Source organism: Ranitomeya variabilis, chromosome 7 (assembly GCF_051348905.1).
Source record: "Ranitomeya variabilis isolate aRanVar5 chromosome 7, aRanVar5.hap1, whole genome shotgun sequence".
In the NCBI taxonomy this organism is placed as follows: Eukaryota; Metazoa; Chordata; class Amphibia; order Anura; family Dendrobatidae; genus Ranitomeya; species Ranitomeya variabilis.
Window position 1 is genome coordinate 53,165,505 of NC_135238.1, and position 13,054 is coordinate 53,178,558.

The following is a 13,054-nucleotide window of genomic DNA, read 5'->3' on the forward strand; positions in this document are numbered from 1 at the left end:
CACGAGCCTCGTATTTAAATTCGAGCCTGCCTGTTGTCAGACTGAGCGCGTTGATTGGCTGTCATGGCGACGTTTATGCTTGAGACGGCCAATCAAAGCACGCATGCGCTTGAGCAGCCTGGCGGAAGCAGCGATTTGTGTCCGGCTCGAGCGACAGAGCCGCAGATTGTAGGAGCTGCAGTGTGACCTAGGACAATGGCGGAACCGGGGGACAACAGGAGCGTGAACCAGCTGGTGAGTGAGTGCTGGCGGCGGAGCGTGCTCAGTGCTCCCGGGAGGGCTCGGTGCCTGCGCTAGGCCCGGGCTCCGCATTATGGCTGCGGTTATTGTCCCTCCCGCACCCACATCTGGTGAAGGGGCGCTCCGCCTGCGCTGTGAGATCCTCACGGTCTGTGAGCGGCTATGGCGGACTCCAGGGGCCTCCAGCAGTCAGCACAGTGCTCAGTGGCCGTAGTGACGGGCAGGACGCCATGTTCTGTGCCCGGGCTGGCAGCGGCAGGTAGCTGCGGTGTCCGGGGAGGGGCCCATCATGTAGGGCTGCGGTGTCCGGGGAGGGGGGGATGCTCCCATCATGCAGATCTGGAGAGGGGGGGGGGGGGGGGGGGGGGGGGATGCTCCCATCATGCAGATCTGAGGGGGGGGGGGGGGATGCTCCCATCATGCAGATCTGAGGGGAGGGGGGGGGATGCTCCCATCATGCAGATCTGAGGGGAGGGGGGGGGATGCTCCCATCATGCAGATCTGAGGAGAGGGGGGGGGATGCTCCCATCATGCAGATCTGAGGGGAGGGGGGGGGGATGCTCCCATCATGCAGATCTGAGGGGAGGGGGGGGGATGCTCCCATCATGCAGATCTGAGGGGAGGGGGGGGGATGCTCCCATCATGCAGATCTGAGGGGAGGGGGGGGGGATGCTCCCATCATGCAGATCTGAGGGGAGGGGGGGGATGCTCCCATCATGCAGATCTGAGGGGAGGGGGGGGGGATGCTCCCATCATGCAGATCTGAGGGGAGGGGGGGGGATGCTCCCATCATGCAGATCTGAGGGGAGGGGGGGGGATGCTCCCATCATGCAGATCTGAGGGGAGGGGGGGGGGGATGCTCCCATCATGCAGATCTGAGGGGAGGGGGGGGATGCTCCCATCATGCAGATCTGAGGGGGGGGGGGATGCTCCCATCATGCAGATCTGAGGGGAGGGGGGGGGGATGCTCCCATCATGCAGATCTGAGGGGAGGGGGGGGGATGCTCCCATCATGCAGATCTGAGGGGAGGGGGGGGGATGCTCCCATCATGCAGATCTGAGGGGAGGGGGGGGGATGCTCCCATCATGCAGATCTGAGGGGAGGGGGGGGATGCTCCCATCATGCAGATCTGAGGGGAGGGGGGGGATGCTCCCATCATGCAGATCTGAGGGGAGGGGGGGGGATGCTCCCATCATGCAGATCTGAGGGGAGGGGGGGGGATGCTCCCATCATGCAGATCTGAGGGGAGGGGGGGGGATGCTCCCATCATGCAGATCTGAGGGGAGGGGGGGGGATGCTCCCATCATGCAGATCTGAGGGGAGGGGGGGGGATGCTCCCATCATGCAGATCTGAGGGGGGGGGGGATGCTCCCATCATGCAGATCTGAGGGGAGGGGGGGGATGCTCCCATCATGCAGATCTGAGGGGAGGGGGGGGATGCTCCCATCATGCAGATCTGAGGGGAGGGGGGGGATGCTCCCATCATGCAGATCTGAGGGGAGGGGGGGGATGCTCCCATCATGCAGATCTGAGGGGAGGGGGGGGGATGCTCCCATCATGCAGATCTGAGGGGAGGGGGGGGGATGCTCCCATCATGCAGATCTGAGGGGAGGGGGGGGATGCTCCCATCATGCAGATCTGAGGGGAGGGGGGGGATGCTCCCATCATGCAGATCTGAGGGGAGGGGGGGGATGCTCCCATCATGCAGATCTGAGGGGAGGGGGGGGATGCTCCCATCATGCAGATCTGAGGGGAGGGGGGGGATGCTCCCATCATGCAGATCTGAGGGGAGGGGGGGGGGATGCTCCCATCATGCAGATCTGAGGGGAGGGGGGGATGCTCCCATCATGTAGGGCTGCGGTGCACAAGGAGGGGGCAAACGAACAAAGCATCATCAGAGCATGGGGCAGAGTCTGAGGTCATTGTCTCCTCCATGAAATTAAGCATTAAGCAGAGACTCTTGTTTTGGGGTCTGGTCCCTGCAGTTTGCACAGTGACAGTGCCCACACTCTGAGCTGGAAACACAGCGCTGATGGGATACCTGGCAGAGACCAGTAATGTCCCCTGCGAGGGCGCTGCTGTTCTCCTGCACATCAGTTATAGTAACACCGCTGTGTTGCCGGCTGATTACTGCAGATTTATGCTACTTTCACACTAGCGTCGGTACGGGGCCATCGCGCTGCGTCGTACCGACGCATACTGTGCAAGCGCCGCACAACGGGGGCAGCGGATGCTGTTTTTCCACGCATCAGCTGCCCCATTGTGAGGTGCGGGGAGGTGGGGGCGGAGTTCCGGAAATGGCGGACCGTCGGCACCAAAAAACGTTACATGTAATGTTTTTTACTGCCGGCGGTCCGCCACAACACGACGCAACCGTCGCACGACGGTTGCGACGTGTGTCAATACGTCGCAATGCGTCGCTAATGTTAGTCTATGGGGAAAAAACGCATCCTGCAGACGACTTTGCAGGATGCGTTTTTTCGCCAAAACGACGCATAGTGACGTATGCAAAAAAACGCTAGTGTGAAAGTAGCCTTAGAGTTGAAGAGACTCGTGTCTCCACAAGATAAATAGACATGCTGCGGTCTGGAATGACGCGCCACATGTCTGTCTTCGCGGAAGTCTCTGCGCACACAGTGGACATGGAGTTTCTTGAAATCGCATCCACTATGCTGTAACATCTGGACGCTGCGGGTTTGACGCTGCACAAGTTCGGATTGTCCAACCCACAGCGATTACTGATCGTGGGCACATACCCTAAGGCATGAAGAAACCATAATCCTGCATTTCCCAAGGTTGCGGATTGGGAGCAGCATGGCCAGGACTGGAGATGAATCTGAGGGGATTGTACAGTGTTGGTGGTAACTTCAGGCCAGGGGAGGAGAAGTCTCATCTGATTGCCGGAAGTTGATGTGTAATGGGGCTGTGGCGTCGTCTTGTGACAGAGGGAGGATACCGGTCTGTTAATTGTGTAGTCTCACTACATTACATTGTAACTGCTGCAAAACATCACAGATCTCTCCAGTAAATCAATTTGTCACACTTTTAGTGCCCCTACCCTACAAAACCAAAAAAGTGGTAGATAGTGGTTACTGTTCCACGTCACCTGCCTGATGGCTCATTGCCTACTCCGGTCCAGGTAAGTTTGCTCAGTAGGACCTGCTGCAGAAAGCGATCTTCCACGTGTGCATGGTACTTACAGCAACCACCCTAATTCATGTAGCGTGAATGCTGCAGCCCATCAGCGGCCACTGATACACTGCAGTGGTCCTGTGACATAACCATGCACCTGACCACCAGGAGATTCATCACTGGTTCAGACTCTTGAACCTCAGAAGTGGGACGCCCTTCACTTTGGGCAGGATGTAACATTTGTAATCTTTGGCTACGACACTGACCTAAGATCTGACTGCTCGGTGATGAGCCTCAGGGGGAGTCATGTGTTCACAGATAGATACAAGACACCGCCCTGATAGCTGTACGGTAACCGTGCACCATGTGTCCTTCACATGCCTGGGGCAGATTTATGGTCCTATTAAATGACGACCATCACGGCCATGAAAGCAGATGAGTTGTACTTTTCCATCTTTAAACTCCTCTTTAAAGTCTCTATGATCCTTGCGGGTTCGGATGTTGTATCTTCCTGCCCAGGAGATCGATGTCCTTCTATTCCCCCAGCGATGTTCTGCCTGTAAACGCATCGATTGCTGCTCTCTGATTGCATTACAGCCACTGTGACAAGTCTCCATTAGTATAATACGATGAGAGCTTTGTGCAGCTTTCTTCTCAGAACACATAAATTGCAGCTGACAGACCTGACCTTGTCCTGCTGCTCGCTGGAGTGATGCTTGGTAGAAATCCAGACCTCGTTCTGCTCCTGACTCTGCTGACGTCACGGGAGTTACATTTATAGATTTTACTTGTAAACCTTCTTCGGCAGCATTTTGACTCTTCACAACTCATATCCCTGTTGTTGACCTCCATTAGAAACACTGTCCCAACTCGGCAAGGCAACACCTATCCCCAGGACGGCTTACAGTCTGCCATGCTCTGGGGTTCCTACTGCTTGAACCCCCAACACTCTGAACAACAGTCCTCGTCGCTCCCAATAGCGGAGTTCTGATTGCCCCATTTTGACCGATGATTGCACTTGTGTACCACCAGCCATTGTGTATGGGAGATCAGTGCCACTAGGCTTCCTTTGTCAGTCCCATAGACAAGAAGGAATGAAGCTCTGTGCACATGCACCGCCATCACCCAGTGGGGCACTGTAGATTACCGTAGACCCACCGTAATCTAGAAGCTGTTGCTTGTCCTGTGGACTGGGTATAATTTGCAAATTTAGGACCACCCGTTGTTCATTGCAGGTCTGGCTTCTCTAATCCCTAGAGATCAGTTGTTCTTGCCAGGGAATGCTACTTCTAGAAATGTAACGTTACATGATGTCCATTTTGATGAAAGACCAACCATGTAATGCCTAATCATACTGTGTCCACCAGAGCTTCTCTGTCCTGGCTTCTAGATGACCATATGGACGTTGTTGTTTTTAAATGGATTTCCTGTCCCGGGCCGGCTCGGCCTGGAGACCCCTGTCCCGGGCCGGCTCGGCCTGGAGACCCCTGTCCCGGGCCGGCTCGGCCTGGAGACCCCTGTAGATGTATATTGCACGGGGCATAGTACAGTCAATCAGCTCTTGCGCCTCATTATTGAAGTGTCCACTGATGGGATCTATTATGTGGTCATTGGTCTTTTACTGTGGCCAGTCACAAGGATTTTGCCTCTGAATTGGGGGCACTTACTCCTGCCTGTGCTGTACTTGCCACTACCTGTGGTAAGATGAAGATGGGGCGCACTGTATCTATAGTAGGTGGGATACTATACACAGGGTATTGGAATAATTATCTGCAGGGGGAAATAAATAATCAGTAATCCATTACCCGCTGCTGACCTGAAGTTCATTTGGTAGATTTTCAATATTCTTTGGAAAGCTCACAGTTGGCTCCAGTGTGTATTGCTTTTTCCTACATTAACCTGTGATGTGATAGACGTTTCCTGACAGTAGGTAATGCACTTTCCATTACAGAAGTCGCAGTGTATAATGTTATGAATAGCTTCACTTTGGGTTCTGTACTTTTTTTTTTTTTTTTTGTATGTTTTTATTGCATTAGCTGGACTTTATGGAATCATGTAAAGTCACAGTCAATTGCAATTACCGGTACTATGTTTCATGTGTATTCTGCAGCATGCATGTATTGCAATGAAACGCAAGCTGCTTTGTACTGTTCTACACTAAATCTAACAGCCGGCTCCTGACTAGGGTAGTTTTCTGCTTCTCACCTGGATGCGTGAAGTAGATGAGCATTTAGATAATGGGAAAGGGAAGCAGAAGACTAAGCTAGTCAGAAGCCGGCGGTCAGATTTGGCACAGAACAGTATAAAGCAGCTTGTGGAGTATTGTAATAAGGGCATGCTGTGGAGTCAGTAAGCCAAATGTCCGACTCCTCAATTTCCATGACTCCGGCTCCACCAAAATGGGCTCCGACTCCACAGCCCTGCTTTTAAATATAATGCAATAAATTGCTATCATGTCAATTTCTGGAATATATTGGAGCAATTCCATTATAGTTTTAGCTCTAAATTTATATTTGGGAACATCATATGATGTTTGGTCGTCTGAAGACCAAAGCCACTCCACATTTGGACAAGTGATGTGTAATGTTGCCACAAACGCATGCATTAATTTGACTGCGCAGGTTGGCGCAGCATGTGACCTCCTTGTGGGGGCCGTACCTTTAAAATGCAGAGCTGCCATGGATCCTGCAATGCCTAGCATGCCTTTCACCGGATACAGGGTTCTTTAAAGACAACTGACCCAATGTCCTCAAGGTTCATGATGAAGTCTTTATTGCAGGCTGCGGAGACCGCGAGTCTCGAGGAGCATTTCCAAGGATGGGGTGAGGTGGTCCTGCTGGCTGACCGTGCCCTGCGCTGGGAGAAGCCTTGGTTTCCAGCTGCAATAATGGGGGCAGTGTCCTTTATATTCCTGTAAGTGAATCTGTACAAAGGGCCCATCCTGCATATTATGTGATGTGATCCTGTAATGTGAAGATGTTGCCTTCCACTGCAGCAAATAACAGATAGGAAGTGATGTTCGATAGTTGTAGACCTATAGCTTGTTGTGCTCTCCGGGGGCAGATCCATAAAGTGTAGTCATCAGTCTGGGCCCAGGCTGTTTCATCCGTGTCCTCTAAGGCCCCGATGCATTAGTCGCTGGAGGAAATGGTGTTGGCCACTTTAATGAATTTGGCACATCTTTCACCTACCGCGCACTACTACCGGTAATGTATGCCACGCAGGGGCCGGGGTACAACCCTGTCACAAACAATGACAATTATTGGGACGTGTGCCAAACCCCCACCCCCCTCAAAAAAAAATAAAAAACTGCTTGATGACTGTGACCCATAGTTTAACCCTTTAATTGGCTACAGATAATCAATTTCCTACAGCTCCAACTCTGAGCAGGTTGATCCCCCTGACCCAATGGCTCATTAGAGGGCTAGGGTCTCTGACCTCCTCCCACCGCTAATGTTCTGGTGTTATCGGATTCATTCTGCTTTGGAGGAAATGTGACGTTGGGGTAAGTCTGCTCAAAATCTATTTCTTCTTCTCCTGCAGGATGATCTACTACCTGGATCCATCAGTGCTTTCTGGTGTTTCCTGCTTCATTATGTGTCTGTGTCTGGCCGACTATCTTGTTCCAACACTGGCTCCCAGAATTTTTGGCTCCAACACGTGGTTAGTACAAATCATGGTTTTGCTGCTGTCATCCCTCCCGCCCCTCAAAGCTGAAACTGCTTTTGTGTACATACCAGTCTAATATTTCAGGAACTGACCCCATTTTCATGCTCTGTTATTGGCGTTCTGCCTGCACTATAGCTGCTGGAACGTCTGTTCCCACACTTCCCAGCATGCACTGGATTGAACTGAAAGTAACTGCCGTGTATGTGTGTGGAGGGGGGGGGGGGTAGTCCCATGACTGCCAACCGTGTATGGGGGTCCCACAACTGCCAATGCTTTTGTTCTCCGAGATAATCCACCATAGAAGTTTGGCAGCGGCGCTCTCCTGGAGGACACGGGCACTCTCGGCAGAGTTCCTGTGTATGGGAGATAGCTACTGGCTGAGTCACTGGTCAATTGACAGCCATGTAAGGTGTCCGGGGGACTTAAAGGGACTCTGTCGGCACAGAATGACTGTTCAAACCAAATCCCGCCGCCCAGTGCTTCATGGCAAGGCCAAATTTCTTTTATACACTTTTCCACCTGCTTGTTTGCTCTCAATCTCCACCCCATCCTCTTTGACAGCTCTGGCTTCATAGAACTAGAGAATGGTGGGCTGGGTAGGTCCCTTGTTATTATGCCCTTCCCAGCATAAAAATACCAGCCTGCAGCTGCCCCAGAATTGGTGCATCATGTTAGACGCGTCAATGCTGGCGCTTTGCCCGGCTCTTCCTGATGTGGTGGCAATGGGGGTAATGGTAGTTGGAGTTGATGTCAACTGGCACCAAGCCCTAGGGTCAGTAATGGAGAGGTATCTATCAGACACCCCCATTACTAACCCAGTAATCAAACCTAAAAACACTCAGTGAGAATACGCTGCGTCCATAGCCTAAAATAGGATTGTCAGGAATGGGAACTCCCTTCAACCTGGACATTGTAACATCTCCCAAGACCCGCACACATTCTGCTTGATAGTAAGAGACGGAAGGGTGTGGCGACACTATACTGTACTTGTACAGTTATAGTCTAGAAATGGTCGGTTGTTGACCTTCATGATCAGCAAAATTCAGAGGTGTCCATGCTCCTGTCAGATGTCAATGGACACAGACTTTAGGGGACTCCTTTCCTGCTGGTTGGGAGATTCTCGGCACACCGCCATCTGCACTGGAAAGCAGTGAGTTCACGGCAAGAATCTCTTAGGGTTGTTGGAATCATTGTCTATAAAGGATTCTTCAGCGCGTCTTAATCATTTGATCTTTTACATTTTGTGATTCTGTCCAGGACCACGGAGCAGCAGCAGAGGCTGCATGAGATCTGCAGCAACCTCGTGAAGACCCGCAGAAGGATCATTGGCTGGTGGAGACGTCTGTTTGTCCTCAAAGAGGAGAAGCCCAAGATGGTAGCATTGCTGTCCATAGACCTTGTTTGACTATTTGGATAAACCCCTTTTTAAAGCTCTTATTTTTCTCTGTCTAGTATTTCATGTCGATGATCACCGCTCTCGCCATGGTTGCTTGGATCGGACAGCAGGTTCATAACCTCTTCCTCACGTACATTATTGGTAAGTGTCCCTATAAGAGGACGACAGGAAAGTGTGCCCCCTTCACTATTAGGCCATTTACCCACTATTTAACCACATGGTGTAACTGTACGGCAGCTAGCGGTGTACTAATCTGCACAGTGGCTGTGTATGTGTGTGTGTGTAAAAAAAAATATATATATATATATATATATATATATATATATATATATATATATATATATATATATATATATATATATATATATTATTATTAATTTTTTTTTTTCCCCACTACTACACTTTTTTAATGTGTTTTTCAGGGATGTAACGAGTATCCTATTAATCCGCATTTCCATTATTTCAGTGAGTTTTGTGCTTTTGCTTCCCGGCCTCAACAAACATGGAGTCATCACCAAATTTGTTGGAATGGGAAAGCGTGAGATCAACAAACTGCTGAAGCAAAAAGAGAAGAAGAACGAATAACGTCCTGCTCGATGCAAAACTAAAACTTCCACGGGAGCATTTTATTGTTTATTTTGGGGGCTACAAGATGTCTAACCTTAACGTTCCCATTCAGTTCCCCAATAACTGCCAATGCTGTATCTGTGTTGCACTGAAATCCAAACCTCTAAAGTATGAAGAGTCTTATCCCCGAGCGTCGTCCTCGTCTCCAGTGTTTCTTTACCACTTTCAATGTTTTCCACTCTTGTAAATATTCCATATTTCCATGTGTCTTGTGTTTTTGTTCTTTTTGCTTTCCATACCTTTCCAGAGTAAAAATGTGTCTTCTTGTTAATGGATGAAATAAAATGTAGAATATTCTGGAAACCTATATTTTTATTTCCGCTATGACAATACAACAGATCTACCAGGGCTGTGGAGTCAGTAAGCCAAACCTCCTCAATTTCCATGAACCGACTGACTCCACAGCCGTGAGATGGACGCATGAAATATATACCATGGATCTGGACAGACTTAAAGGGAGTATGTTCACACCAAACATCCTGGCACAGCTAAGACGTTCAGTGCTTCTTCCCACCTACTTATTTTCCATCATCCTTCCTTGATTGACAACTTGGCTTTACCGGAGCCAGAGATGAGTGACGATTGATGGGAAAACAAGTAAGTGGAAAGATGCATTGAACACTTGTGCTTGGTTTGAACAGTCTCTGTGCTGAAAAGGAGCCAATCGTAACACTTTAGGAGAATTTTTTTTTTTTTCTTTCCTTCGTATGGTTGATGCCAGAGGAAAACAATCCATGAAGATGCTTGGTTAAAGTGAACCTATCGGCACAGAATGACTGTTCAAACCCAATATAGGCTCTTAGTGCACCCTTGGTGTGGCCGAGCACTTCAGTGCTCCTTCCCACCTACTCGTTTTTGTACCTGATATCTCCAACCCCCCCAAAGAAAAAAAAAAAAACATCTCTAACCGTTGACAGATCTGGTTTTATAGAGCCAGAGAAGGGATGAGATACTGTAGATGGGAAAGTGCACTTAACCCCTTAATGACTGGAGCGTGTTTTTTTTTTTTTTTCAGTTTTGCGTTTTTGTTTTTCGCTCCCCTCATTCCCAGAGCCAAAACTTTTTTTTTTTTTTTTTTTTTTTAAATCTTTCCATCAATATGGTCATGTGAGGGCTTATTTTTTTGCGGGACGAGTTGTACTTTTGTACGCCACCATTGGTTTACCATGTCGTGTGCTAGAAAACGGCAGAAAAATTCCAACTGCGGTGAAATTGCAATAAAAGTGCAATCCCACACTTGTTTTTTTGTTTGCCTTTTTTGCTAGGATCACCAAATGCTAAAACTGACCTGCCATTATGATTCTCCAGGTAATTACAAGTTCATAGACACAAACATGTCTAGGTTCTTTTTTTTTTTTTATCTAAGTGGTGAAAAAAAATCCAAACTTTGCTTAAAAAAAAAAAAATTGTGCAATTATCCTAGACCTGTAGCATCTCCATTTTTCGTGACCTCGGGTTGGGTGAGGGCTTATTTTTTGCGTGCCGAGCTGATGTTTTTAATGATACCATTTTGGTGCAGATACGCTCTTTTGATCGCCCTATATTGCATTTTAATGCAATGTCGTGGCGACCAAAAAAATGTAATTCTGGCATTTTGAATTATTTTCTTGCTACGCCGTTTAGCGATCGGGTTAATCCCTTTTTTTTTTTTTTTTTTTTTTATTTTTGATTGGGAGATTCTGTAAAACCAGCCATGGGAGGCTAAAAGCTGGCATAGCCTGATCAGCTCTGCTACATAGGAGCGATGCTCAGATCACCTCTATGCAGCAGAATTACAGCATTGTTATGAGCGCCGACCACAGGGTGGCTCTCACAACAATCTGGCATCAACAACTATAGAGGTCTTCAGGAGACCTCTGGTTGTCATGCCGATGCACCGCTGACCCCCGATCACGTGACGTAGCTAGAAAAATAAATGCTAAGTCCTATAGATCAGGTGAAGGATATGGCAGAGATTACCTTGAGACCTAGTGTCGGGCAGTACAGGAGCACACGGGATAATGCAATAGGTATGATGGACCCCCATAGTGCCCAAACACACTGAATGGTGGAAGTGGGAGCAATGCTATTAACTGGTATATGTGTCCTCAGGATGAAGGTACCGATGAGCTTGACAAGCCAGGTGAGCAGCGGCCATGTAGACCTGTTTCCAGGGTTTTGGCTGCTCCAGGCCCGATGTGGTCCCCACTTTTATCACCCAGATCCTAAGCAGAGACACATTACTATTAAAATAAAAGTGAGACCTCTACTGCTCAAACATAGGAACTGCAGGCCTATACCATACATAAAACCACAAATGTGAACGGCAGCCGTATCGCAAGCTTGTGGCTTTACAGCTGCTGTGCAGAAGTTGTTAATGGGATAGAAAACCACTACAATGTTTCTTGTCACTTTCACCCCCATACTACTTTCTTTCTTACTGTCTCCTGTAATCCCTCCACCTAGGAAGGAACTAGTCATTTGTCCCTCCATCCTCACCATGCTCCTCAGAACTGTTCCTCCACATACAATCCTTTTTCTCCAGACACACACGGCCGCATCATGTCCTGTCCTGCTCTCACCTTCTAACGCTCTGTCTGCTGCTCCTCATTGCTGGCGACGTATCCCCTAATCCTGGCCCTCCCCAACACATCCCCACACTCATTTCTAACACCCTGCCACGATTCTCCACAAGCTTTCGCAATGATGACAACCTCATACCCATTCATCTAGCCCCCGGTCCCCCTACCTGGAGCACTATGGAACGCACGCTCTGTCTGCAACAAACTGCCATTTATCCATGATGTCTTTATCGCCAACAAACTCCTTCCTCGGCATCACCGACCTGGCTCACCCCCTCTGACTCGGCCTCTCCAGCTGCGCTTTCCTATGGCGGATTCCACCTCTCGCACACCACTCGCCCCAGCAACAAACGCGGTGGAGGGGTCGGATTGCTCCTGTCTGACACCTGCTCCTTTACTCCAATCCCACTACCACCCTCCTCTACTCTTCCCTCGTTTGAGGTGCACTCTGTCCGCATATACTCCCCCTCCAACCTCCAGCTGGCTGTCATCTACCGCCCTCCAGAACTAGCCATCTCCACCTTTCTCGACCACTTCACCACCTGGCTACTTCACTTCTCTCTGCTGTCATCCCCACTATCATCATGGGTGACTTCAATATCCACATTGACACTTCCACCTCCAAACTTTTATCACTGACTGCCTCACTCAATGATCCTGAGGCCACTCAAAAAGACGGCCACACGCTGGAGCTCCTCTTCACCAGCCTCTGCTCCCTTATTAATCTCACTGACTCACCCCTCTCGCTGTCTGACCACAACCTACTGACATTCTTTCCTCTCCTAGTGCACAACCCCCACTCCATAAACTCACTCACCCTCCCAGAAATCTCAAACACCTCAATTTACAAACACTCGGAGTCCCTTCTCCCTCCTACAGACATAACTTCCTTCCATGACACAGATGCTGCTGCCACTTTATACAACACCACAATAACAGTAACACTTGATTTGGCGCACCCCTCACACACAGCAAAACTTGTACAATCAACAAGCAGCCCTGGCTGACCAGCCTGACTAAAGAACTGAGACGGGCTTCCAGGGTTACTGAGCGGAGATGGACGAGAACCCATTCTGCCAAGCACTTTATTGCATACAAGCAGTTCCTCGCCAGCTTCAAGTCTACTCTCACTGCCGCAAAACAAACTTCTCCTCTCTCATATCCTCCCTGTCTCACAACCCTAAACAGCTTTTCAACACTTTCAATTCTCTACTCTGTCTCCCAGCACCTCCTCCCTCTCATTTCTGCTGAAGACTTTGCCTCCTTCTTTAAGCAGATGGATAACATCAGAGAAAGCTTTGTCCCGCAGCCCCAAATGCCCCTCCTCTTAACTGCTCAGCCCTGTTCTCCCAAAACCATGACAGAAGATAGACTCTCCACCCTTCTTTCAAGATCACACCTCACCACCTGCACGCTTGACCCGCTCCC

The 13,054-nt window shown here is 49.6% G+C and overlaps 1 protein-coding gene across 1 annotated transcript; it reads left to right on the forward strand.

Annotated features, from left to right (window-relative positions):
* Positions 1-43: 43 nt before the first annotated feature.
* ARL6IP1 (ARL6 interacting reticulophagy regulator 1) lies at positions 44-9,368 on the forward strand. Its single transcript, XM_077275102.1, has 6 exons — positions 44-234; positions 6,153-6,286; positions 6,917-7,036; positions 8,300-8,417; positions 8,495-8,579; positions 8,905-9,368. Exons 1-6 carry the CDS (start codon positions 196-198, stop codon positions 9,021-9,023), a joined length of 615 nt encoding a protein of 204 aa, XP_077131217.1. The 5' UTR covers positions 44-195; the 3' UTR covers positions 9,024-9,368.
* The last annotated feature ends 3,686 nt before the right edge of the window (positions 9,369-13,054 follow it).

What these genes read in the sequence shown, in the direction of transcription:
- ARL6IP1 (XM_077275102.1), top strand. Translation starts at nt 196, where the DNA reads ATGGCGGAACCGGGGGACAACAGGAGCGTGAACCAGCTG. An exon ending in ACAGGAGCGTGAACCAGCTG is followed by an intron (nt 235 to 6,152) that starts GTGAGTGAGTGC and finishes TCTTTATTGCAG; the next exon opens with GCTGCGGAGACCGCGAGTCT. An exon ending in CTTCCTCACGTACATTATTG is followed by an intron (nt 8,580 to 8,904) that starts GTAAGTGTCCCT and finishes CCATTATTTCAG; the next exon opens with TGAGTTTTGTGCTTTTGCTT.